The sequence below is a fragment of the Hakea prostrata genome, chromosome 5 (assembly GCF_041222555.1).
Source record: "Hakea prostrata isolate BN-2017 chromosome 5, UWA_Hpros_2, whole genome shotgun sequence".
Classification (NCBI taxonomy): domain Eukaryota; kingdom Viridiplantae; phylum Streptophyta; class Magnoliopsida; order Proteales; family Proteaceae; genus Hakea; species Hakea prostrata.
Genome location: NC_142604.1, coordinates 57018623 through 57042850, shown reverse-complemented (window position 1 = coordinate 57042850; position 24228 = coordinate 57018623). Strand labels below are relative to the sequence as shown.

Sequence of the window (24228 nt, the reverse complement as noted above, 5' to 3'; positions counted from 1 at the left end):
TTTCCACCTGCTGTGCTAAGGCCCCTATGTGACCTTGCATGTCTTTTACAATGGTGTCCAAGTCCTCTACCCTGCTCTCCATTTGGCTCTTTACCATTCCCCGGGCTTTGATACCAATTTATTAAGCCCCCAAGTTCAGCTTAATAATGGCTATCCCCTCAGCCCCAACAGCCCCAGTAGAAGTAGCAACACAGAATAATAGTAATATTAGGTGTTGTTAATTACTGAACTGAAGAAACACAAATACTAAGACATAACCAGCCGTAGGTACTCCTACAGCTACCCAAGAGCAACAGCTCTCACCCTGCAAGGCCTACATTGCAATTTCCCTTGACAGTAACTGAAAAGCTGCCTAACTTACTATCCTTCCCCAATTCTAATACCAAATAGTTTTCCTAAACTAATCTCTTAATAGAATCCCCAATATTCATTCTTATTTAGGAATCCCTGTTTCAGATCTGATTCCTTCCTTAATTGCTGCGTGTCAGATTCCGAAGTCCTCTTTCATGTTTCCAAGTATACACTCACGATACAAGAGGCCTACCCCAATTAAATAACTAACATTTTCTTCTTGGAGACAAATGCTACAGCTTCAGGTACTTCCTACCTGATTATAATTCCTATGGCAAAGCATTAAGTGAATAGCATCTCTACAACCTGCTCCCCTGTCTCTCTAAAGTATAAAATAATTGAAAAATCTCTCTAGTATTTTCTTCCTTAGTTTATATCTTGTGCTTTCATTGTTAATTGTAACCTTTCTCAGGTTTTTTGTATTTGGGTGTTTCCCCTTAATTTGCATCGGAAGGAAATGGTGTCCTACATTCCAATAGGTTGGTTGCTTGGTGGAACTGAGAAACATGGCCATGGGGACTTGGCATGGTGATAAATGGCACACAATGGGTTTCATTAACAGACTTTGCATGCTAATATGTCAATTACTTGTGGCAAAACAAAATAATAAATAATTAAAAGGGAATGCTTCGGTAAGCTTTGCAAACATTTAGAACTCTTGGGCAGCATGAAGGAGCGTTTCTTGAGGTTGATGTAGAGTTTCTCAAACCATAATACTGAGTGTTACTTGAGTAGAGCAGTTGCTTCAAGGATCTCTAGGGCTAGGCTTGAACCCTAAGCCCAAACTAGGGTTTGGGTTAGGGTGTTTGGTGGTTTTAACAAGTGATTCCCCCAATTGGTTCCTAATAATTATATTCTAGCTCCCTGGTTTGGGTTTGGTTGGTTTGATGGGATAGTGATGATTAACCTTGGCGTGTTGGGTCTTTTGTGGAGATGGGGTAGGTTTGAGATTGGATGGAAACTTAGGGGAATGGGATAAAACTTGAAAGGAACTTATATTTTGTTTTGTAGAATAATCTCATCAAGTGTCAATGATTTTAGATGGGTGGATTGGGAGATATTAGGGTTCTTGATTGTGGAGAGAAAATAGGGTGATAATAACAAGGATGGACAGATCTAGGATTTGGTTGGTCTGTTAGGGTTGAAATTGGGACCAAAGGTGAGAAAATATGGTGCTAAACAGGGGACAGATTAGGGAGTTATAGCTGAACTAGGGTTTCGGTGGGAGAGATAGAGAATGTACATCTGGGGTTAGGGTTTTAGGACAGAAACTGAAAGCTTTTGGGGATGGGATTAAGGAGGATTCCAGTACAACCTGTTTAGGACCTTGATTGGAGCCTGGCCGAAACTGGAATGCTGTTGCAGATGGTGGTCGAAGGCTGTCTCCTTCAGCCATTGTCAAGGATCTGAGCTGGACTTCACTTGCATCCTTCTTAGGGTTGATTCTCCAAACTTATTGATAGAATCAGACCTACTACTTAAATCCTCAAACTAATTGTCCAATTGAATACTAAAACACACACATAGTGCTCGAATGGGAAGCTTTATTTCTTAATAATCCGAACTCTCCCCACGAAGCAGAGGGGATTATCTATATAAATGTTAGGGGTGGGTTTCCTACTTGGACTTGTATTCTCAGCCCAATACTACTAGAGCTCAACAACTACTAGGTCTTATAGTTTGACCTGTACAAGGTCTGATCTAAAACTCCTAATTAAACACAAGCTCCTAATAAAAGAAAATTACATACCAATATACACCTCATATGGGCAGAGTAATAAATCCTGCCCTTGACCTCTCAAACAACTCAAAGAAAGCAATTGAAGTTGAAACTAAGCAATGAAAACTGTGTTAGAAAACAAGCATTAAATAATCAAAACAGCAGCTGAACTTGAACATAGAAAAGAGAGAAGAAGAAGAAGAGAAGAGAGATGAAGAACTAGTAGAAGAGGCTCGTGATTCTTGCTTAAGAGTCTAGAATCACAGAGCCCTTTTATTTATAGCTTCTAATGAATCTAATACAACTTGAGAGACAAATAATTGTCCTCTAGAAAAAGGAAACAAAAAATTACAACTTTAGTAACTTCCTAGCTCCTAAAATAGAAAATTCTGAAAATAGAAACTACCACCAAAGTAGAAACTATGCTTTCTAAAAACTCCCAAAACTTATGTAGTAAGACTCCTACATTAGAAATAGAAACTATGCAGTTTTTACTGTTCACATGAATAGTAACACAGTTTTTACTGTTCACGTGAACAGTAAACATGAAAAGTAAAATAGTCCAGACTTGCATATACTTCAACAATAAAGCAAAGTAATAAATCCTGCCCTAGACCTCTCAAATAACTCAAAGAAAGCAATTGAAGTTGAAACTAAGCAATGAAACTGAAAATACACCTCATATGGGCAGAGTAATAAATCCTGCCCTTGACCTCTCAAATAACTCAAAGAAAGCAATTGAAGTTGAAACTAAGCAATGAAAATTGAAAATAGAGCAATGGGGTAGCAACCCTAGGTGGCTTCCTTGTCCCTCCACTTGGTCTTGGACTTGCTCTTGGACTGGGAGAGTTCAGATACTGCATGTAGTACTGGTATCAAATGATCAAGATGGTTAGACATACCGTTCCTGTTGTATCATCAAAGTAGACGACACACAACTTACTGATGAAGGGCATATTTCCTGTGTCATCACCATCATAAAGAGGAAATTGGGAGCATTAGGTTTTGGAAGTTTAGGAAAAGGTGCTTATTTGCTTCTTGGGGTTCAACTGTTTGGATATGGAACCAAAAGTTCCTAAGTAGACTGGCAAACATTAGGTTTTAAGGGTTTGATTGCCCTGAGGCTAAGATGGGATCAAAACCAATATTTTTGAAAGACATAAAACTACTTTTGTTGTCATTGACGTGAGTTCATTTAGAATTAGGTAATCTAGACCGATATAAAATGTGCTGTGGAATGTTGATGGTGTATGAAGAAATGTTTCCAATGTGTTAGTAAATTTTAAAAAACTTGATTACATTGTGAATAAATGTTTTTTGGGTGTAACGTTTCATCAAAACTCATGACAATCCGGTCTTATTTCAGTTCTTTTTGACTTGTTAGTTCCATTGACTTGGAAGAAGCATTTGCCAGCTGAAATATTGTTCATCCCAAATCTGAAAGTTTCAGATACTGATTTGCTGAGACATCAAATTTGTACATCCAGATATTCTATTGGATAATTTAGTTCGCCTCATTAAATTAATTCTCAGCTTTTGAAAACAGTTCCTAACCATTTTTTTAGTGGAACTTTTGAAGAATAAAAAATTTGCTTGGGAAGAATGTTTTGCAGGAAAGGTTTCTTCTTTAGAAACCCCACTTGTTGATGCATCATATGTATTCCATCAACTACAGCATGTTATAGAGTAAGAGCAATCTAACATGTCAGTTAATTGCAAATGTAGGTGTTGGTTGAGTTCTATTAGGAGTTCAATTTTGTTAGGAGTTTTGGTTCATGTAAGTTTCTAGTTCTTATTGCTCAAGTGAGGGTATTTATGTAATAGTGTTCTTCCTACTTTATTATGAATAAAGTGCTTGGGATCACATTGTTCTATTAAAGCCATTCTTCCACAATTGACTCTCTCAACATGGCATCAGAGCCAAAAGTCAATTAGGGAATACAAAAGAAAAAAAAAAGGGGGAAGGAAATATCGATTCTCACTTTGCATCCTCCATCGCCGTCTGCTACCATACCGCCGCACCATCGTCGCTGCACCACCATCATCACAACCACTGTCGCTGCACCACCATCACCATTGCCACTGCACCCATTACCTTTCCAGCAGCCATCGAAGCACCTCTTGGTGTTGCCCAAACCTTGTGATATTGTCTTCCTCCCTGTATTAGAAACCCCATCGAACCCAATCTATATTTAGTGTATAACAAAATATTGATGGATTGGTCGACAAGTTGAAGGCTAGACTAGTTGTAAAGGGGTTTACCTAGACCTATGAGATTGATTATCAAGAGACTTTTTCCCCTGTTGCAAAACTGAATACTGTCAAAGTTCAGTTGTCTATAGATGTGAGCAAAGACTGGAACTTGTACCAACTAGATGAAAACTAATGCTTTCTTGCATGGGGAGTTGGAGGAGGAAGTCTACATGGAGATCTCACATGGTTTCTTTGATGAAAATACTGCAAGGAAAGTTTGTCGATTGAAGAGGTCAATTTATGGGTTGAAATAGTCTCTTAGATGCTCATTTGGACGCCTCCAGAAGGTAGTGACCTCTATTGGGTATAAACAAAGCAATGTTGATCATACCCTATTTGTCAAGAAGTCAAGTACAAATGTCATACTTTTCATTGTTTATGTGGATGATATTGTCATCACTGGGAATTATGGGGAGGAAAATACAAAGGTTAAAGGACTTTTTTGGTAAAGAGTTTGATATTAAAGATCTAAGGAAATTACAGTACTTCCTAGGAATTGAAGTTGCTCGATCAAAGAAGGGTATGTACTTATCCTAGAGGAAGTATGTTCTAGATGTGTTATCAAAAGTAGGAATGTTGGGGTGTAAAGCAGTTGATACCCCCATTGAGTTGGAGCTATAAACTTTTAAGGAGAAGGAGGAAGAACCAGTGGACAAAGGAAGATATCAAAGGCTAGTAGGGAAGCTTATTTACTTATTCCACACCAGGGTAGACATTGTTTAAGTCGTGGGAATAGTGAACCAGTTTATGCATGATCTATATTCAGCTCAGTTGAAGGCTGTTACGAGAACACTGCAATATTTGAAGGGAACTCCTGGAAATAGTGTTGTTAAAGCATCCGCCTAGGAGGCAAGCGGTTGAAAAACAGCCTTGTTTTGAACTGCTTAATTAACGTGTTGTTTTTTTGCCTTTTTTCGCCTAAGCACTACTGCTTTGTGGCCTTGTGCACCTAAGACGCTAAAGCAGCCGCTTTTTTGACATTTTGTACATAATATTTTTTTCTTAACTTTTTTTTTTTATTTTTTATATCTAAATTTATTCTACAAAGCCGTATATAAATTTAATAGTTTAGTCATTTCAGAATCGAGGCCCAAATTGCAAAGGAACTCCGAGGCCCAAAGTGACATAAGCTGGGGAGCGGGACCCCTATGCCCGTTTGCAACAGAATGTGAAGCATGAGTCATACTCAACATCGAGAATCAATGAACCATTAAATGGACAATGACTTGGAAATCAGAATAATGAGATCTATTAATTTATCGTGTTGGCCCCGTTAGTACATATTCATTGTTATGATGCTTGATGAGATGAACTTATGTTTGTGTTCTTTTTTTGGATAATTTTTCATAATTATGATTCTTGAATGCTTTCTTTTTTGGATGAATGTGACTTTTGAATGTTTATTTAGCTTATTATAGAAAGTAGTTGTATTGAATTTTTTTTGACCATATTGCTTTGATCGCCTTACTGTCCCCTAGCACCGCTTTGTCTTTAAATCACCTAGGTGGAGCCCCAATTACTTTGGTTGCCTTGCCGCCTTGACAACCTAGCCTGGAAAAGGAATACTTATGTCACCCACTAACAATCTAAGGGTAGAAGCATACACTGATGCAGATTGGGTTGAGTCTCCTGATAGGAAGTCAATTTCAGGTTATTGAACCTTTGTTGGAGGTAATTCTAGTTACTTGGAGGAGTAAGAAACATAATGTGGTAGCTTTATCTAGCACAAAAGATGAATATAGAGCTTCTTTTTTTTTTTGGTCAATAATATAAAGCTATGATTCATGGAGTTTGTGAGATACTATGGTTGAAAGGTTTGCTAGAGGATATTGGAGTTCAAGTTCTAAACCTTATGATGTTGTATTGTGACAACAAAGCTGCCATTAGTATTGTCAATAATCTTGTACAACATAATCAAGTTAAGCACATTGAAATTGACAGGTATTTTGTCAAAGGAAAGCTGGAGCAAGGGCTCATCCACTTGCCTTTTATGAGGTCTGGAGACCAAGTGGCTGATGTTTTCACTAAGGGTTTGAAGGAAGGATATTTCATTCTTATTGTAGGCAAGTTGGACATGATTAATATCTATGCCTCAACTTTAGGGGATGTTGGTGACTTCTATTAGGAGCTTAATTTTGTTAGGAGTTTTGGTTCATACAATTTTCTAGTTCTTATTGCCCTAGTGAGGGTATTTATGTAATAGTGCTCTTCCCACTTTATTACAAATGTAAGGGCTTGATATCACATTGATCTATTAAACCCATTCTAACACAATCGACTCTCTAAACAGTGGGGGACTAATTAAATGCCAAAAGAGAAGCCTTGATTTTCAAATAGTTATTCTCATAGACTGGTGGAGTTATGAGAATAAGTTCTTGCTGTAACAATTTGCGTCGAAGCTGGATGAGGAAGTAGACTCTAGCGTACTTTGAACTTTGTTTTACTTGAGCTTTCTGAAGAATTTCCATCAGTGTATTTGTAAATTTTGGGATATCTTTGTAAGCGTTTTGTTGAATTTTCTGTAGAACTTAATGATATATGTTTATGTAAATTACACCCTTCTTTATTTTCTTGGAATTGCTCCCCTCAAAGCCATGATACTATCATCAGAGCATTTCATTCTTCATTCTGTATTTCACATCCATGAAATTGAACTTTTTGCAGAAATATTTACTCCAATTTGTGAAAAGTTCCAGTGATGTTCAAAATTATCTCACTTGCAGGCTTTTCCGAATTGGTTCAATTATTCTTGCTCTACATGATACAAGTGATGTATTTCTAGAAGCTGCAAAAATATTCAAATACTCTGAGCGAGAATTTGCAGCAAGCTTGTTATTTGGGTTCTTTGCTGTCTCATGGCTCATACTTAGGCTAATATTCTTTCCATTTTGGATAATTAAGACTACAAGGTTTGTGCATGCCTCTAATTATTTTCTCCTTGTTCGGGCGAATCAGGGTCCTTGCCTATGACCTGACGTGCCTTCCTCCCTCCAAATTCAAAGGATGAGAAATGATCAACCTAACCCACCTTGATCAGGGATAGGTCAATTGTTTCACCCCTTTTGTTTCGTGGGAGAGCGGGAGACCAATCAGGTTTTGGGAGAGGAACTGAGTCCTTTTATTGGATCTTGCTGCTTTTCATAGAGCTTTAGCATTTTTGCAGCTATGATGTCCGCGAATTCATGATGCTGTCAGAGACCTATATCTGTTTTTTGTACTATGTACTCAATACCATGCTATTGACACTACTTGTCTTCCACATTTACTGGTGGGTTCTCATATGCTCAATGGTCTTAGGACAGCTGAAAAACAAAGGAAAAATAGGAGAGGACGTCCGATCAGGTGAGACATTTTTTCAGGCTTCTCCAAATTTGTATTAGATTGTCATTTTTAAAATCAGGCACAAGTGAATCTGGTTGCTTATTGGTGGGGCATTTGTTGCTTATAGTTGAGAAATGCACTAAATCTTAGATGATGTCAGAGCTCAGATCTTCCAAAATATTCCTCCTTCCTTGCCTCACTTCCATTTGCTGTTTTTGATAGCATCAAAACTCCTCTGATAATATAACTATTTGGAGGTACCCATTGTCTTGCAAAAAAGAAAAAGAAAATTCCTGCCTCTAGATTTTGTACCAGTGGTTCAAGTTTTGGATTAATCAGCCTTCTTTTGGCTGAGGGAGGGTTTCTTTTTATTTTGTTTTCATTCATTTTCCTTCAGAATGAATCAGTTTGGTTAATTTTCAAAATGTCATTATTTGGTTTGAAATGCAGATTCAGAGGATGGAGACTAGAGTGGAGATGAGTAATCTTGATATCTTTCATGTGGGTAGCACATGCCGATTCGCTCTTGGTGGGGATATTTACTGAATCAGCTTTGAGAAGCTGATCATCAGGCCCTGGACATTTCTAAATTTTATCTCTTGTAATTTATTCTGTCCTTCACGTTGGTAGAAAGGAGAACTATGGCCATCAAAGAATATTATGCTTGGTGACCATTGTTGTACATCTTGGCTGCCTTCCAAAACCCTTCACAAGATTTTCGGCATTGAAATTACTCTTACTTCAAAAAAAGAAAAATGGGCTATGATGCTTATGGAAGTGGAATTGGTTTTTTCTTTAAAATCCCATTTCTGTGGTCGTTTCTAACATGCTTAACAAATTTAAGTTAAAAGGAAACGAAGACTTGGCATTTTAGCAAACTTGATCTCCCCCTCCTCTCTTTACTGCCAAGATGCTAGTTTCTAATCTCTCATGTCAGCCATGTTAATGGGTTGCTAGTTACGTTCTTCTGCGAAAGTTGGAACAGGTTATTTCATTATAATGACCAAAAAGATTGCGTTCCATCAAACAAGTGAAAAAGGGTGCTATACGTGTTTCTGTGTATTCTTTTTGGTTGGTAGAAACGTTTTTCTGTGTAATGTAATGGTGGTAAATGTAATTCCCGTATTTCGGCACGAGAGCCTCTGGCAATTCAAGCTGGCTCGAGGGCTGTAGGGGCTCATGTGACACTTTGGGTCGCATGAGATAACGTTCTCCGCCTTGCCCCCAAGGAAAAAAAAAACGAAAAAGAAAAGAGGTAACGTTCTCTGGCAAAGCTGAAGTCAAAAGGTGTAGACAAGAGAACTACCAGAGCATTAGATTGCCCAAATAGGGAGAGAGCTCCGGGAAGAGAGGTGGGCCTCTTGGTGATCGATTCCTTGAGCACTTGCTCTCTTGGACAAAGAAAACTTGGATGAACTATGTTGACATTGCAAGTTCTTTTGTTTTGTTTTATTTTCTTTCTTTTTGGGTAGAAGACATTGTGAGCTAATTGTGTTTGGTAGCTCAATGCTGGAGCTGGTTTCCTTGCATGAGCTTCTTTTTTCTGTTTTTAGTATAACTCTTTCCAGGATTGTTATGAGAGATGCAAATGGGCCCCCCAAAGAAAAGGCTTATTGCGTTTGGAATCACACAAATTGCTCGTCGTTGCCTGCAACGTTGCCAGTGCAATGGGGGTGAGTTATGTAAAGATGGGTGACCTGTGAAACCACTTGATAGCTAAAGTCTGTCTGCTCATCGGCTTCAGAACACCACTTTTTCCTTAGTTCCTTCAGTTCCAACTGAGAATGGAGGGAGCACGATGAGAATGGTCTCCTGTTGGAAAAAAAAAATGCTTTTGGGTGTCACTCTCCGATTATTTCCTGCCCCTTCCCTTCTACGTATTCTTTCAGTGCAGTGCCGCTGCTGCAGTAGCACCTCATTTCTCTTTCATTCGTTACCTGTCGGACCTGGGAGAACCATACGCAACCCTTCAACATATTCAATGTTACATTGTTCGACTAATCCAGGTGGAACCAATTTGCTCCGTCTCTTGAACCTGTGCCGTAAAACCACAGACCTGAAGCAATTTAAGTCTCTGCTCATCTTGAATGGGTTGATGGACGACCACTTCCTGGTTGGACAGTTTTTCAGATTATGTTTTCATTTGGATTCTCCAGAGCTTGCTCTCAGTTCTTTCCAAGAAATTGAAAAGCCCTGTTTATTATTGCAGAACCTAATGATTAGATGCCTCTCCAATTATGGGCTATTTGATGATCTATTAAATATCTACATTAAATGTCGGAATTCTGGATGCCAGAGTGATAACTTCACATATCCCTTTGTGATCAGGGCCTGTTCAGGTCTTGGTGATCTCCGAACTGGAAAAGGAATTCATTGTATCATTTTGAAAAAGGGTTTTGAGTATAACCTTGTCGTGCAGACTTCTCTACTGGATATGTACGCTAAGTTGGGTGATCTCGAAACCTCACACCTCATACTTGATAGAATTCCTCAACCAGACTTGGTTGCTTGGAATGCCTTACTTGTAGGTTATTCTCTGAATGGGTATCATCAGGAAGCCATAAAGGTTTTCCAACAGGTTCAGACTATGGGCTTGAATCCTAATGCAAGTACCTTGGCTAGCATTATTCCCATTTGTAGCACCTTGGGAGCTCAGGATATTGGTAAAACCATCCATGGTTCTGCTGTCAAACTCGGAGTTTCCATGGATGAATCTCTGGTGCCTGCTTTGATCTCTATGTATGGTGGTTATGGTGATCTATATGCTGCCAGAAGGATGTTTGATTTGCTGCCAGAGAGAAATATTACCATGTGGAATGCAATGATCTCCTCATTAACACAAAACGGAAAATCAAGTGAAGCTTTAGAAGCTTTTAAACAAATGCTCCAAGAAAACATGAAGCCTAATGTCATCAGCTTTGTGGCTGTGATTCCTTCCTGTGATAAAAGTGGTAACATGGATAGTGGGGAGTCCCTACATGCTTATGCCATCAAAGACGGACTAGAATGCCAAACTTCTGTAGCTACAGCTTTTCTGTCATTGTATGCCAAGCTTGGAGATATGGATTCTGCTGAGTTACTTTTCCATGAAATTCCTAACAAAAATGTCCTTTCTTGGAATTCTATGGTTTCAGGATATGTACAAAATGGGTTTTGGGAGTTGAGTTTGTACACATTCCACAAGTTTCAGCTTATGGGTTTCACTCCAGATGCTGTCTCCATGGTTAGTGCTCTTTGTGCCTGTACAAGATCACATGACATACGACTTGGTAAATCTGTCCATGCTTTTAGCATTCGAAATCGACTAAACTTGAATATCAGTGTGTTGAATGCACTGTTGGCTTTCTACTCTGACTTTGATCAGCTTTCTTCTGCTCTGATGCTATTCCATAAAATGGAGGCAAGAAATGTGGTGAGTTGGAATATTTTGATATCCAGGTGTGTTCATTTTGGTAATATTGGAAAGGCAGTTGAGCTCCTACAACAGATGCAACAAGAGGATTTTGTGCTTGATTTGGTGACTATGATAAGCATTCTCCCAGGTTTCTGCAAGCCAGAACATCTGGTGCAAGGTGTGGCCATTCATGGTCGCGCTATCAAAGCTGGGTGTATTACTGATGTTTCCCTTGTCAACGCGCTTATTAGCATGTATCTCAACTGTGGAGATCTTGGTTCAGGTCAGTTACTTTTTAAATGCCTGCCTGAAAAAAGTGTGGTCTCTTGGAATGCTCTTTTAACGGGTTGCCGATACCATAACTTGCACAGAGAGGTTATTTTCTGGTTTCATCAAATGACAATGGAGGATCAAAAGCCAAACTTCGTAACCTTGCTAAATATATTACCTGTATGCTGGACTGAGTTGCAGGGAAAGTCTATCCATGCTTATGCTGTTCGAATTGGAGCTATCTCTGAACCTCCTCTTCTTACATCTCTTATGCTTATGTATGCGAGATTTGAAAGTGTACATTTTTGTCACTCTTTATTTGACATGGCAGATAACAACAATATTTCTATTTGGAACACCATGATGTCTGTGCATGTCAACAACAAGAATGCCAAAGCTGCTGTTACCACTTTCATTGAAATGCTTAGAAAGAAAATGGAACCCGATCATGTCACAATCTTGACCTTGATCTCTGCTTGTGTTCACTTAAGTAGCCTGGATATTGCATTGTGTTTGATGGGTTACATTATCTGCAAGGGTTTTGCAGATGACGTAGTTATTAGCAATGCCCTTATAGACTTGCATGCCAGATGTGGAAACTTATCGACTGCTAGAAAGATATTTGATTCATTGATAGGAAGGGATTCCATCTCCTGGAGTGTAATGATCAATGGATATGGGATGCATGGGGATGGTGAAACTGCTCTCTCTCTTTTCTCAGAGATGAAGTGTTCAGGGGTAGGACCTGATGATGTCACTTTTATTAGTGTATTATCCGCTTGCAGTCATGCTGGCTTAGTAGAGCAAGGCTTGATGCTTTTCAATTCTATTATAGATCATGGTGTGCAACCAAGGATGGAGCACTGTGCTTGCTTGGTGGACCTACTTGGTCGGACAGGTCACTTGCATGAAGCTTATGCCTTGGTTAAGAGACTTCCATATAAGCCTTCTGTGAGCTTGCTCGAGTCTTTATTGGGTGCCTGCTTTATGCATGGCAATATTGACCTTGGTGAGGAAATTGGAAGATCGATCTTTGAGATTGATCCAGGAAATTCCAATTTATATGTGATGCTTTCTAATATATATGCAGCAGCCGGCAGGTGGGTAGATGCTAGTAGAGTAAGGTCTGACATGGAAAAGAAAAGATTGACAAAAGTGCCTGGTTGTAGTCTGCTTGAGGTAAGTGGACTTCGAAATGAATAGCTTTAGTGGTGGAGAATATGACATGTGATCCTTTTAATGGTTTGCTAAAAACTCTACCAAAGAACTGTATGCTACTGCGTAGACAGAGCTTGTGAGGAAGTCCCAAAGGATGGATTTGTTTAGCAGTTCTGCTGAAACAGGGAACAAATCTACATGGAACAGTGGAGGTTTCGATGCATAACTGCCATCAGAGATATTGATGAAGGAACAAGTATGTCGTTATGATTTTGGTTTTTCAGAACTTACATACTTGATCTGCACTTGGCAGAATCTTAAACAAGCCATCTTCAAAACTGCAGCACATCAGTTGATCAAGGTCGCGCAGACATGTAGAGAAAATTTGTCAGCAGTAGCATGTGATTCATTTCACCCATTCAAAATCCTTATTCCCATCCCTGGTGGTGTTGGAAAGTGGGTTCTCCTTTTGTTGGAACCAATGGATCAGAAACTTCCTTACTGGGGGCCAACTAGATACCGAGTCCTTAGCCTCTGAGTGTGATCCAACCCTTGTTGAGACCACAGGAAGGAGCATCTTCATAGACTTATTCACCCCAGATTCTTGGAAATGGGTTAGAAAGCGAGAGTGAATTAAATCTTGTACATGGTACAACTTTTCAACCACCGAGAATTCCACCTAAGCCATTTAGCAATGAGATCTTTTTAAGCACTTTGTATGATGAAAGAGCTGAGTTGGGTAATTGCCCTTGAATGATGGGAATCCCATAATCCCATTTGTTGCGTTGATAGCATCTGACCGGTTGTTTGACTTGTGAACTCAGTCCGTGTTTCTAGTTTCGTTTTGCATAGTGATGTTGCCATGTTGGTGGACTTCAACCATTTTACATTTTACCCAGAATTCTACATTTCTCACTAGACAGTTCCTACTTTCCACTTCCACTACCATGCAGCATAAGAAGGTGGATTTCAGTGCTTCACCAACAGATTTTGGATCACATTTTTTTTTTCTTTCGTATCTATATTCATTTTTCAGGAAACTTAATCTTGTAGATTATGTTTTGGTTTTGAGAACAGGATGCGGGCTGAGGATAGAGACTAGTTTTATATTTCCAGAAGAGCCCCATTGATACAGATTCAGTGAAAAGTCCACAAGGGGTTATGATGCTGACAGTGAATTCAGCTTCAGGGTGCATGTGTGTTAATTTTTTGGCATCGATTGGAGCACGATGAATGAAGAATGTTGAAGTATCAAGCCACCATTTTGGTAGGAACTTGACGAGGTCTAGAGCTGCTTTATTGTTGGTAATCTTTCAGTGTTTCACCCAAAACCAATGACAAATCTGGTGTTTCTTTTTTGTTTTTTCGATTGGTTAATTGGAAACAAAACTAACAGATGCTTGACAATTCTTTTGGAAGTCGAAATTATCCATTGGAGACTGGATAAGCATCCACTTCTACATACTGAAATATCATTGGTAATGAAAAATTAATAAATCTGTATCCTTTTGTCCTGTATTCTTTATTTTTCCAATTAACCAGTGGAATTGCAGGGGATGTAAATCCCAGAGTACGCATTTTTTTTTTTTTTTTTTTTCATTTAGTTTTTTTATACCATATTTCTGCTTGGGTTTTGGGAGCGTACTGCTTCGGTTTTGACATGATTGATTCAATACAATTTCGCAAATAAGGTTTTTTTTGGCCTTCCAGGTTCTATAAATCTAGTGTTTCTTTTTTGTTTTTGTAGCAATTCACCATTTCTTGGCTCTTGCTTGGGTGTTGTGCAATAACAGCTCAGCACAATGCAGTTTATGGTAGAGATCAAAACTTGTGGTTGAGATGAACTCAGACTTAATGGTGCGGTGTGCAACACTGAAGCAATTCACCATGTTTTGACATTGTTTTCGCATTTAATTTGCAAATGGTGATCTGAGTGGTGTTTGAATGACTAATGACTATGATTAGGCTGTACTTTCAACTGTGGAGTCAATCAACGTTCAAGAGCAAATATCTTCTTCTAAGTATGTGATAGAAAAGCACAATGAGAGCTCAATTCTCCACTGACACTCGGCTATATTGGAAGGTTGGGAAGGTGAATATACAAAGATTGCAAATTAATGCTTCTGTCTCTTTCTTTCTTTTTTTGGCATTTTAATGTTCTGGTCACTGCTGGTACTTAGGAGAGTTGGAGGTTTTTCTTTTCTTTTTTTTTTTTTCAAAAACTAAAAATTTTCATTAGATGAAGAGGTCCTTAGAAAGAGGCCCCACGAAAGAGAAGAAGAAGTTAATTACAAACAAAGGGATACCCCACCACACCCTAGATAACTGAAACATACATGCCCCACGGGCTAAATAGTCCGCAAAACTCTTAAGATGCCTAGGGATAAACTGCAAATGAACACAAGTAAACCAAAAAAAGGCTACGGCCCAGCGTAGAAGCTGCCATGTTGTGACAATAAGTGGTCACATTGATATCCTCGCTTCTATACCCAAAAAAAAAAAAAATGTTATCCCCGCTTCAATTGTTTTTTCTTTTTTCTTCTTCTTCCTCTTTCGCTAATAAGAGAACATTTTTTTTTTTTTGAATAATGTAAATTATGTAATAAGAAACATTTCTAACGAAAGCCTATTTCCACATAACAAAACATTATAATTAAGTTCCTATCTTTTGATCTTTTACATTGCTTTTATTTTCCTTCTAAACATCCTTGTCATGCAGCTAGGAGGTTAGGAGGTCTCAACGGAAAAGAGTAAAAACCAGAGGATTCCAGAGAATCGCAAGGATCCTATTCGGGCAATGTTTTTCTTCTACTATTCTGTTGTTGTTTTTCTTTTGCTTTTTTATTGTCTCCCCTTAGTGACGGACCTTGCTTCAATCTTGGGCATTTAATGTGCAGAACGGTCAAGCGGTACATTTTGGTCTGTCGAATCGAGATCTTTTTGAGATTTTCATCTCGACCATTGAGATTCAATGGTTGAGATCTTGAAATTTTGGATCCAAACAGTTTGAAATTTCGCTTCACGTAAATGCACAAGATTGAAGCAATTTCGCTTAGTCACCCTTATTAACCTTCCGAATTTGTGAATAATGTCCTAGTCTCATTAACAAACTGCATCATATACGAAATTGAGTCTGTTTCTTGCACCATACCACCATTAACGCATGCAAAATATGATCTGCAAGGCTCTTGGATCATTCCATCTAAGATACTATAATAATAGGAAGGAGTTCTAAAATAAATTGAGGGTCTAAGTGAATGGCCACGCTGTTAGATTTAGGAATTAAAGGTTGCTTTCTGCTATTATAAGACTTCTTACCCTTCCCCCCCCCCCCCCTCTCCTTCCCAAGGGGAAAAAAAAAAAAAGAAACTTCCTTTCCCAGTTTTGGAAAACTCCAAGATACAACAACTCCTTAGTTCCAATGGCATGCACTCCAATGGAATCTACTTGCAAAGAATGTTCGAAGGTAATACTCACAAACTCATAAAAAACACTCACACCTTGATAGAAAACCAAGAGACTAATATTGATGTTAAAACTATTAGAGTTCCTAAGGATCAACTCCTCTCTTTATATAGAAGAGGAAGAGACACCTATAAAGGGTATCTCTAAAAGATACCTCCAAGATCATGTCTTTTCCCTTAAGTCTTGTTTGTTAGCCATTCAAAGAAGACTTTTCATAGACTACCCATTGGCTATTTAGGTATCTAAATAGGGAATAACATTACCTCTAACCTTTCATTGTAAACACAAAAAATATTTTGAATCTTAAAATTTAAAAATAAATTTAAAATTCCAACAAATAGTCAATAGGTGTTTTTGCTAACAAACATGCCTTAAGGGGAGATGTTTGTTTTTTAGGAGACAACCTTTGATGGTGTCTTTTACTCTTCTATATAAAGGTAGGAGAGGTTTTATTTTTATCGCGCACAAACGTTTTTGAGAAGCACTGGTTTTCTTTAAGTTGTGTCATAGAAAACAAATTGGTGAATATAGCTTTATGAATCCCTTAGTCTATCAATTACCAAGTGCATCGTCTGTGATGGAGGGGTTGACTGATCTTGGGGGTGAAAATGCATTTTGACCCGTGTGCATTATTGGGGGCATTTAAATACCTTAAAGAAAGTGCTGACTACTATCGGCATGTTTCAACTCCGTCACCTTTGATGTGTCAGTTGATGTATACTACAATGTGTTCAATAAATAGATCATTCATGTCATCTGAGTCAAGATAAGTGTTCTAATTTTGTTTTATTTATCTTATACAATTGCCATGGTTATATATTTCCAACTTAAGACCCCACAAATTAACTCCTTGTCTGACTCATAAGGACGGATATATTAGTTACACATGCCTTGCTTCTGTATCATGCATGCATACACAAGTTGTTTAAATTGTACGTTAGCTAGCCTTCAAGACCATCAGGTACGTACATTGTCCTGATATCACCTAATTTGATTTCAAAGGCTAATAAATAAACATGTGTACGTAGCTAGCAAAGTCATCTTATTGATTGACTTTGGAGTTTGGAGATCGATCTAGCCTTCTCCTCAAGTCTGAGAACCCTTTCTCTCTGTCTCACATACGTACGTCTAGCTACGAACTGGAATTCCACATCTTTTCTTATATATCTTTTTGTTACATGCCGTTTCCAAACATTCATCGCGATCGATCGTGGTTTTAAATTTAATACAATTAAGTGCTTCCTAGCAAACGATCGATACAAACCTTGATGCTTAATTTTCACCCTTCATCAGGAATCAGAAATCAGGATTGCATTTTCAAATCTCCCGGCCCCTACGACAGAATACGTCTAGCCCTCTGAATACAACTGGCTGGCTAAGGGATGGATGCACTCGATATGTTGTTAAGGGCCTGTTTGGTTACATGAGTCTAGAGATTTCAAATATCTAGAGATTTCAAATTTATAGATTTCAAATCTATAGATGTTTGGTTGTGGAATGAAATCGTGGATTCATCCTAAAAACTATTTGGTGGTCTAATTTTTTTGAAATCTCGATTTCATCCCTGTGAATCTGATTTCATTTTGGAGATTTTACAACCAACGGGTTTTTTCAGATTCATGAATCCAGAGATTTGAAATCTCTAGATTCATGTAACCAAACAGGCCCTAAAGCAATCCAGATCTTAACAATCTTCGACACAAACTTATGGTTCTAATACCACTTGTTGGAAAAATTGATTATTTTTTTGGCCTGTAAATAGTGTTATGTGTGACAAAATTACATACAATTACGAATACAAATGTTTACATGATTCAGCTATGCCACATCCACAGGATAACTTAATTGAAAACTTTTTCACTATAAAAATGGTATAAAAAATATATATATTTATATTTGAACCAAATTCAATCCCTATATCCAAAACAGATACCCCTTATACACACTCTCTATATTAATACTCTCAAACCCTTAAGAACAACAACAATCCCAATACTCTATTGAGCACCACTCACAGCTCATAGAGCATTTGAGATTTCCCCTCTCTCTCTCGGTGTTTTCTCCATTGTGCCCACTGCCTTTTCCCAAACAATCAAACCTCCACTTGTTGACCCAAAAAAAGGGGAAAAAAAAAAAAATCAAATCAAACATCCACCCCTTTTATAAATGGTGGGGTGAAGGCCAAGGTGAGATTTTGTCTAAGATTTTCCTTCTACTTTCTCTTTCTTAATTATTATTTTTTCTATTCATATGAACAACACCGTCATGGGTGCCCCATGTTTCTTTTGAAAAATTGCATGAGAAAAACTTTAGTCAAAGTTTCCAAGTCTATCATAAATGTAAATAGTTCGTCCTCAATTTTGCCCGGAAGAAAGCAAAGAAAATTTTGATAGTAGGGTTAAAATTTCATGGGTACAGTCCTATGTATTTATAAATAAACTTGTCTTGAGATTCGTTTGTGATATTCAAATTTTTTTTTTGTCTTTCGATCCCCTCCTTAATTAGGAGGACCCCATCGAGGAACACATAGGTAGTTTTATTTTAGATAAGATAAGAGATGCTTCTATTAGTAATAATAAGAAACTAAAAATACATACTAATTATGTACATAAACTTTTGCATCCACATCAGCCTTGACAAATCTAGCCAATGTAGATAGTAAAGCCGACAGATAAAGGTCCACTACCATAAGGGACAGTAAGCATCCCTCCCAAATAATATGCACAAGTATTCACTTTCCTAAATTGACAAGTAAAAATAAAATTGCACTAGTGATGGCACAACAAAAGAATGTCATCCACCACATGTCACACATCCCAAGGGATTGTGCACCTTTCCATCTAGCATCCACAACCACTTTGGAATCAGATTGGATTATTTTTTTTGTTGTAAGATTCACTATTGAGGAGAAGATCGGGAAACAGCCAAGGTTACAGGAGAACATAAGTCTTAAAATCAAGAGAGGAACTTGGCCATACCATGGTGCATAGAAGCAATAGGGCTCTTCATGTAAGAGCATTCACAAGTGTATCAACCACTCTTGTAACAAAGCTGAAAGAGCAAAAGAGAAAAATAGAATTTAGTTCACTGCTTATATCCTCTATTAAGGAAGCTACGTAAAAGGGAGAGTGTTTGTTTATATTATTAATATGTTGAACAAGAGATTTGCAATCTGATTCAACCATGAGGTGGTTGAAGACTTGCAGACTTGCATATGAAAATTTTTTTCTTTGAATTTTTTATATTCTTTTCATGTTTTATACGGGGGGAAATAATTTTTATCAATGACAGGAATAATCAATGCTTATATTTTGGGAAGAAAAAAGAAAAATTCAGTACAGTCTTTATAGAAAACTTGTCTTGAATTCCTGGGATTGATTGAATTAATCACTGGAAAGTGTTTATAAAGACTTTGATCTTAAACTTTTCTTCTTCCTACCATTTTTGTCTGCTAGCCACATAGTGTCCTTTTAAACAATACGCGTCCCGTACGGTCTCAATATCGGACGATATATCGGTCTTGTACACCAGCGGTACGAATAACATGTGGTTCTATGTATTTTCTTTCAGCTAGCTGTTACCGAATGATGCTCGTTTATATCAAAATAGAGTTTATTGATTTCTTGAACCAAAAAGAAAGAAGAGTTTCTTAATTTCTTGTTGGATGGGAGGGAAAAGCCACGTCAATGTAAAGCAAAAGAACGCGCTGTGGACGGATATATGACTAATGACTAGATACGGTTCATCTAGTTTTTTATTTTATTATATTATTATTTTTATTATTATTATTGATAATTTCATTTGTTTATTTAAAATGAAGCATGTGGTTCGTCTGTGACCGTTGCCAGAGACCGTGTGGCAATAAGCAACAGACGAGTAAGCAGAGTCACGAGTGGGTGGGTTCTTACTTCCTTCCTTAGAAGTTAGAACTTACAAGAGTCTTCACTCGCTTCCCCTTGGACTCACGTGCGTGAAAATAACTATAAACTAATAACGAATTATATTACTTTTATTTCAGAGACTATTCGCCTATTCGGAACTCGGAGAAGTGTTGACTCGTCAGCAGCTACTTGGAGGACCCATTCAGGACTTTGTCTTTTAGATCTACGCGGACAAATTGCAAAACTATATAAAAGCCCCCAGCGCAGTCCTCTTTGCTTCCCACGACAGACTCACTCTCGCTCTCGCTCTCCCTCTCCCTCTCGCTCTTGCTCTCGCTGTGGGGGATATGCGAAAGAGGCAGTCTTAATTAGAGTAGAGTGGAGAAGTAAGTGCAAGGCGGCGTCGACGGAGATGGAGACCCCCTCGAAAAGGCTGAAGCAGCAGCACCAGCAGCGCCAGCAACCACAATTCTCTCTTTCGCTGCCTCTCTCCGGCGGTCAGGAGTCGTCCATCATAATCTCCGCTCTCACGCAGGTAATCTCCGGTAACGTAGGCAACCGCAACGGCAGCACCAGCACCAGCAGCACTAGCAGCAACAGCAGCACCAGCAGCGATGGCATGGCCCAAGCCCCAAAACAATCAGTGAACAGTTACAGCGCCATTAACCGTCCTCCTCGTGAGGTTGATCATCTAGCTGCAGTAGGACAGCTGGGAGCGACGAAGGGCGGATGGGTACCCAGCACTCTGCTCTTCCCAGAAGCCGACAAGTGCGGGTTATGCAAGATCGACGGATGTCTGGGTTGTAATCTCTTCGGTGCATCGTCGCAGGCGGCGGCACTACCTGATAATCAAAGGAAGAGGAAAGATAAGAGTAAGGATAACATTTATAGGGGAGTCCGGCAACGCCCTTGGGGCAAATGGGCTGCGGAAATCATGAAACCTAGCGCATCCCGCATTTGGCTTGGCACTTTCGATACTGCCGAAGCCGCCGCCAGGGCTTATGATGAAGCCGCCATTACTTTCCGTGGACCCCGAGCCAAGCTCAATTTCCCTTTCCCCTCTGAGCAACAACACGAACCTGAATTGGACAATTCGACCCCAAAATCTCAAGACCAATTGCGTTTGCAGAAGGAGCAGCAACAACAGCAGCCGCAGCAGCGCGAGGATGAGGGACTTGACCTGTCAGTATCAAGAGTGGAAAACAAAGACGAGTTGTTGAAATCACATAAGGAAGACGACCAACTTTGGCTGCCGTACACGGTGGCTGCTGGGGCTGGAATTGGACCCACCCCACCTAGTAGTAATGGAGATGGAGGAAGAGGACTTGGAGACGACAATTCGGATTTTTGGGATATCTTAAAAGACTACGAGAACGAACTCAACCGAGAAATTGGGCAGGGTTGGATGATGATGCTCAACGTCCCCGGAGACTTGCCCCCCACCACCACCACCACTTCACCGCCGGCGTCTTTTGATTTTGACTCGTTCATCGTCTAGAGTCTTTCCTGAAGGGAATCGTCGAGACTCATCCCTTTTTCTTTTTCCTTTTTTATTACTTTTGAGATATTATATAATATATGTAATATATATATATGTATCTTTGATTTGGAGATCACTATGTTGACACGGACTTCGATTATAAAAACCTAGTATCCACGTTCTACTCGTGGAGATTTTCATTGCCCATTTTCTCTATTTTGTTTTTATGAATTTTAACGGGTTAAATGACGGATATGATTGACCAACATGAATTAGCATATGGCAAACATCATCAAGCATGGACTTTCTATCATACAACAGCTGTGGAGTTGGTTGACCGGTTATTTTATTGGACAAATTATATATACATTCCTTAAAAAATTAATTATATTTATTAATTAAAAAAAATTTAATTATAAATATTTTTTCACTATTATTATTTAGTTTTACTACTTCAAAATAAGGAATACTTACAATTGATTTCTTTTCAAGAATAGGAGATATAATTGATTATAGATTTAGGGCGTCTATACATAGTTTGTCCTATTTTATAATACAAATATAAGAGTTATAATTTTTGAATAAACCTTTATCCCTTAATTGTTGCCAATGGTGTGCAGCATACTCTTCCCTACTTTGAAATTATTGTGATATTCGTGGTCGTGTGGTGATCATTTATTATGCGCTTGTCTTAGTGTCAAGAGCCACTAGCTAAACATGACTAGATTGTGTTGTTTTCACTTTTTTCTGTAAAGTGTGAGCCAAAGGATTAAAGAAATTCCACAAAGCATTCCTCACTCCTAAGTCCTAAGTATTCTTCAAAAAAGTGAAAGGGAATTGATCGAAAAAACGGCTGGTCAAGCATCCTAAGAATTATATTTGATTCATGCCAATTGATTTATTAATATAAATTATTTAATTTCTAAAAAGAGAGGGAAAAAAAATCAAAGATTAGATTATGACCAATTAACCCTCCCTTCTAAAATCTAACTGTTTTCGAAGCTAAGAAAATATGCTATATGATTGCACCCCTTTTTGGTATGTAATAGAAACTACAGTGAAGTTAAAGGGTCAAAAGAAAAACAAAAGAAGATATATGATTAATGTCTTCCACCTTAGTAAGGAGGCTAAAAGGAACTTGTTTTAGGAGAGAAGTAGTCGAATGATCATCTAGGAGTCACTTCGCACCATAATATTTTTGACAATGGCAAGTAAGAGACCTACAAAAATGCCAAAGCCTTTCCTTCTAATGGGGAATAAAAGCCAAATCTACAACTATTGAATTTGCATGAAGGGATGTATGCCAAAAAGCTCTAGGTTGAACGCAATCCAATAGTTGGTTGATCCTAGGCCATGAATGTGTTGTTGGCATAAAACTAAAGAAGTCTTGGGTTTATATTTATATCCTTTCACACCTTCCTTCCCTCCACCCTCCCTTTGCATCTCATAGGCCTATGAGTCCCTAATCCTTGTGATTGGCAAATGAAGACAAAGAAAGGAGCATTAGGCTGCAACAACTATCTAGAATAGATTTAGAGAACCGATTTTCACTTGAATTCATAAACTCCATGTGTGTGATTGTGAAGAGTTGGATCACCGTCGTGTTGTGGGAACACAGATTGCTCCCTTGATGCATCTTTACTACACAATAAATGTAAAACCTACATGTAAATATTAATAAAATAGTTCGACAATGAGATCTAAGTGGATCCCACATAGACCCCTATCCTTAATGTGTAATGGAAAAAACGACGGAGCAAAATATGCTCCCTCAACTGGAAGGTGATATGGAGTTGTACTTGAATTGCTTAGTCAGGGCAAATCTAAGGGCTTTTTTGGTTATCTGAATCCAAGAATTTCAAAGATTTATACCTATTTGGATTTCAATTTTTTTTTACATAAAAAAGTGAATTAAGCTATACAATTGGGTATTTGATGAAATCTATGGATTCCACATAAAGTATAAAATAAATGAAATTTGTGGTTTCACATGAAATAATTTGATAAAACTCTTCAAACTGCGAAAGATTTGAGGCTTACTAAAATTAACTTTTTGAACTAATGAATCCATAGGATTATTTTATTTCAAATCTTTGGATCCATGTAATGAGATAAGAAAAAAATTGTTAGCCTTTGAAAGACTGAAACTCTTTGGGTGCAAGTGGGACAGACTAGCAGACGCGGAGTGCGACTGGACAGGGGGAGACTGAGCTTAGCCAAACAAAGTTATCGTTGACCATGCTCTGGCTTTTGCATGGAAATAAGCATCTGGTAACCTCTCAAATTAATTTAACAAGGAATTAAAGCACTATAAGAACGTGCTGAAAACAATTAAATAACAAGGCCCACCCGTTTCACTCAGGAATTAAAAGCACGACAATCACGTGTTTATTAATTTTAGAAGCTTTGCATATGGACGGGCCCTCGGGCCCTCGTTATCGATTCATTTTAAATTGTGTGACGAAGTACACGCGTTTCATAATAAGAATCTTCCTCCAGGTCCATCTAAAGTCATGCGATGCGATGCACGCGGCACACTAAAGACTAAAAAGTAAATAAGAGAAGAAGCAGTTTCATTTCAGCTTCGTCCTACGTGAGGCTTTTTTCATCATGCCGCAGACGTCATCGTATCAGAAAGTAAAAGTGTACCTTAGATTTTTTATTTTTAAATTAAAATAAAGAAAAACAAACTAAAAATACTAAAAAAAACCGTTAATTTTAATTGTAAATAAAAATAAAAATAAAACCCATTAAGATTCCAAAATTGCAAAGCTAAAAAAACCGTTAATTTTAATAGAAAATAAAAAACCCATTAAGATTCAAAATATAGTATTTAATTATTTAATCAAGTACAATTAATTTAACTATTTTAATTTCATTAATGTTTCAATGTATTCAATTGTGATTTCATTATTTCGGTCAATAATATTAATTA

The 24228-nt window shown here is 38.1% G+C and overlaps 3 protein-coding genes across 4 annotated transcripts in view; all 3 read left to right on the top strand.

The window, feature by feature from the left end:
* LOC149016717 (ceramide synthase LOH2-like) overlaps positions 1 to 8666 on the top strand; it is a 52975-nt gene extending 44309 nt beyond the window's left edge. Inside the window, exons 4-6 of one of the 2 annotated variants that reach the window (XM_089154799.1) lie at positions 7048 to 7233; positions 7622 to 7666; positions 8096 to 8666. In XM_089154799.1, coding sequence (XP_089010925.1) covers positions 7048 to 7233; positions 7622 to 7666; positions 8096 to 8126 — 262 coding nt within the window. In that variant the 3' untranslated portion in view covers positions 8127 to 8666. Of the gene's footprint in view, positions 1 to 7047; positions 7234 to 7487; positions 7667 to 8095 lie in introns of both variants that reach the window. The other variant, XM_089154798.1, reaches the window with a different exon arrangement.
* Positions 8667 to 9473: 807 nt separating this feature from the next.
* Positions 9474 to 13546, top strand: LOC149016716 (pentatricopeptide repeat-containing protein At5g39350-like). The gene has a single exon (XM_089156020.1). It carries the CDS (start codon positions 9474 to 9476, stop codon positions 12510 to 12512), a length of 3039 nt encoding a protein of 1012 aa, XP_089012146.1. The 3' UTR covers positions 12513 to 13546.
* Positions 13547 to 20105: 6559 nt separating this feature from the next.
* On the top strand, positions 20106 to 21640 carry LOC149016715 (uncharacterized). The gene has a single exon (XM_089156041.1). It carries the CDS (start codon positions 20226 to 20228, stop codon positions 21309 to 21311), a length of 1086 nt encoding a protein of 361 aa, XP_089012167.1. The 5' UTR covers positions 20106 to 20225; the 3' UTR covers positions 21312 to 21640.
* Positions 21641 to 24228: the final 2588 nt, after the last annotated feature.

Bases quoted from the DNA above. Each gene is read 5' to 3' on its own strand.
- LOC149016716 (XM_089156020.1), top strand. From the start codon at position 9,474: ATGCTTTTGGGTGTCACTCTCCGATTATTTCCTGCCCCTTCCCTTCTA.
- LOC149016715 (XM_089156041.1), top strand. From the start codon at position 20,226: ATGGAGACCCCCTCGAAAAGGCTGAAGCAGCAGCACCAGCAGCGCCAG.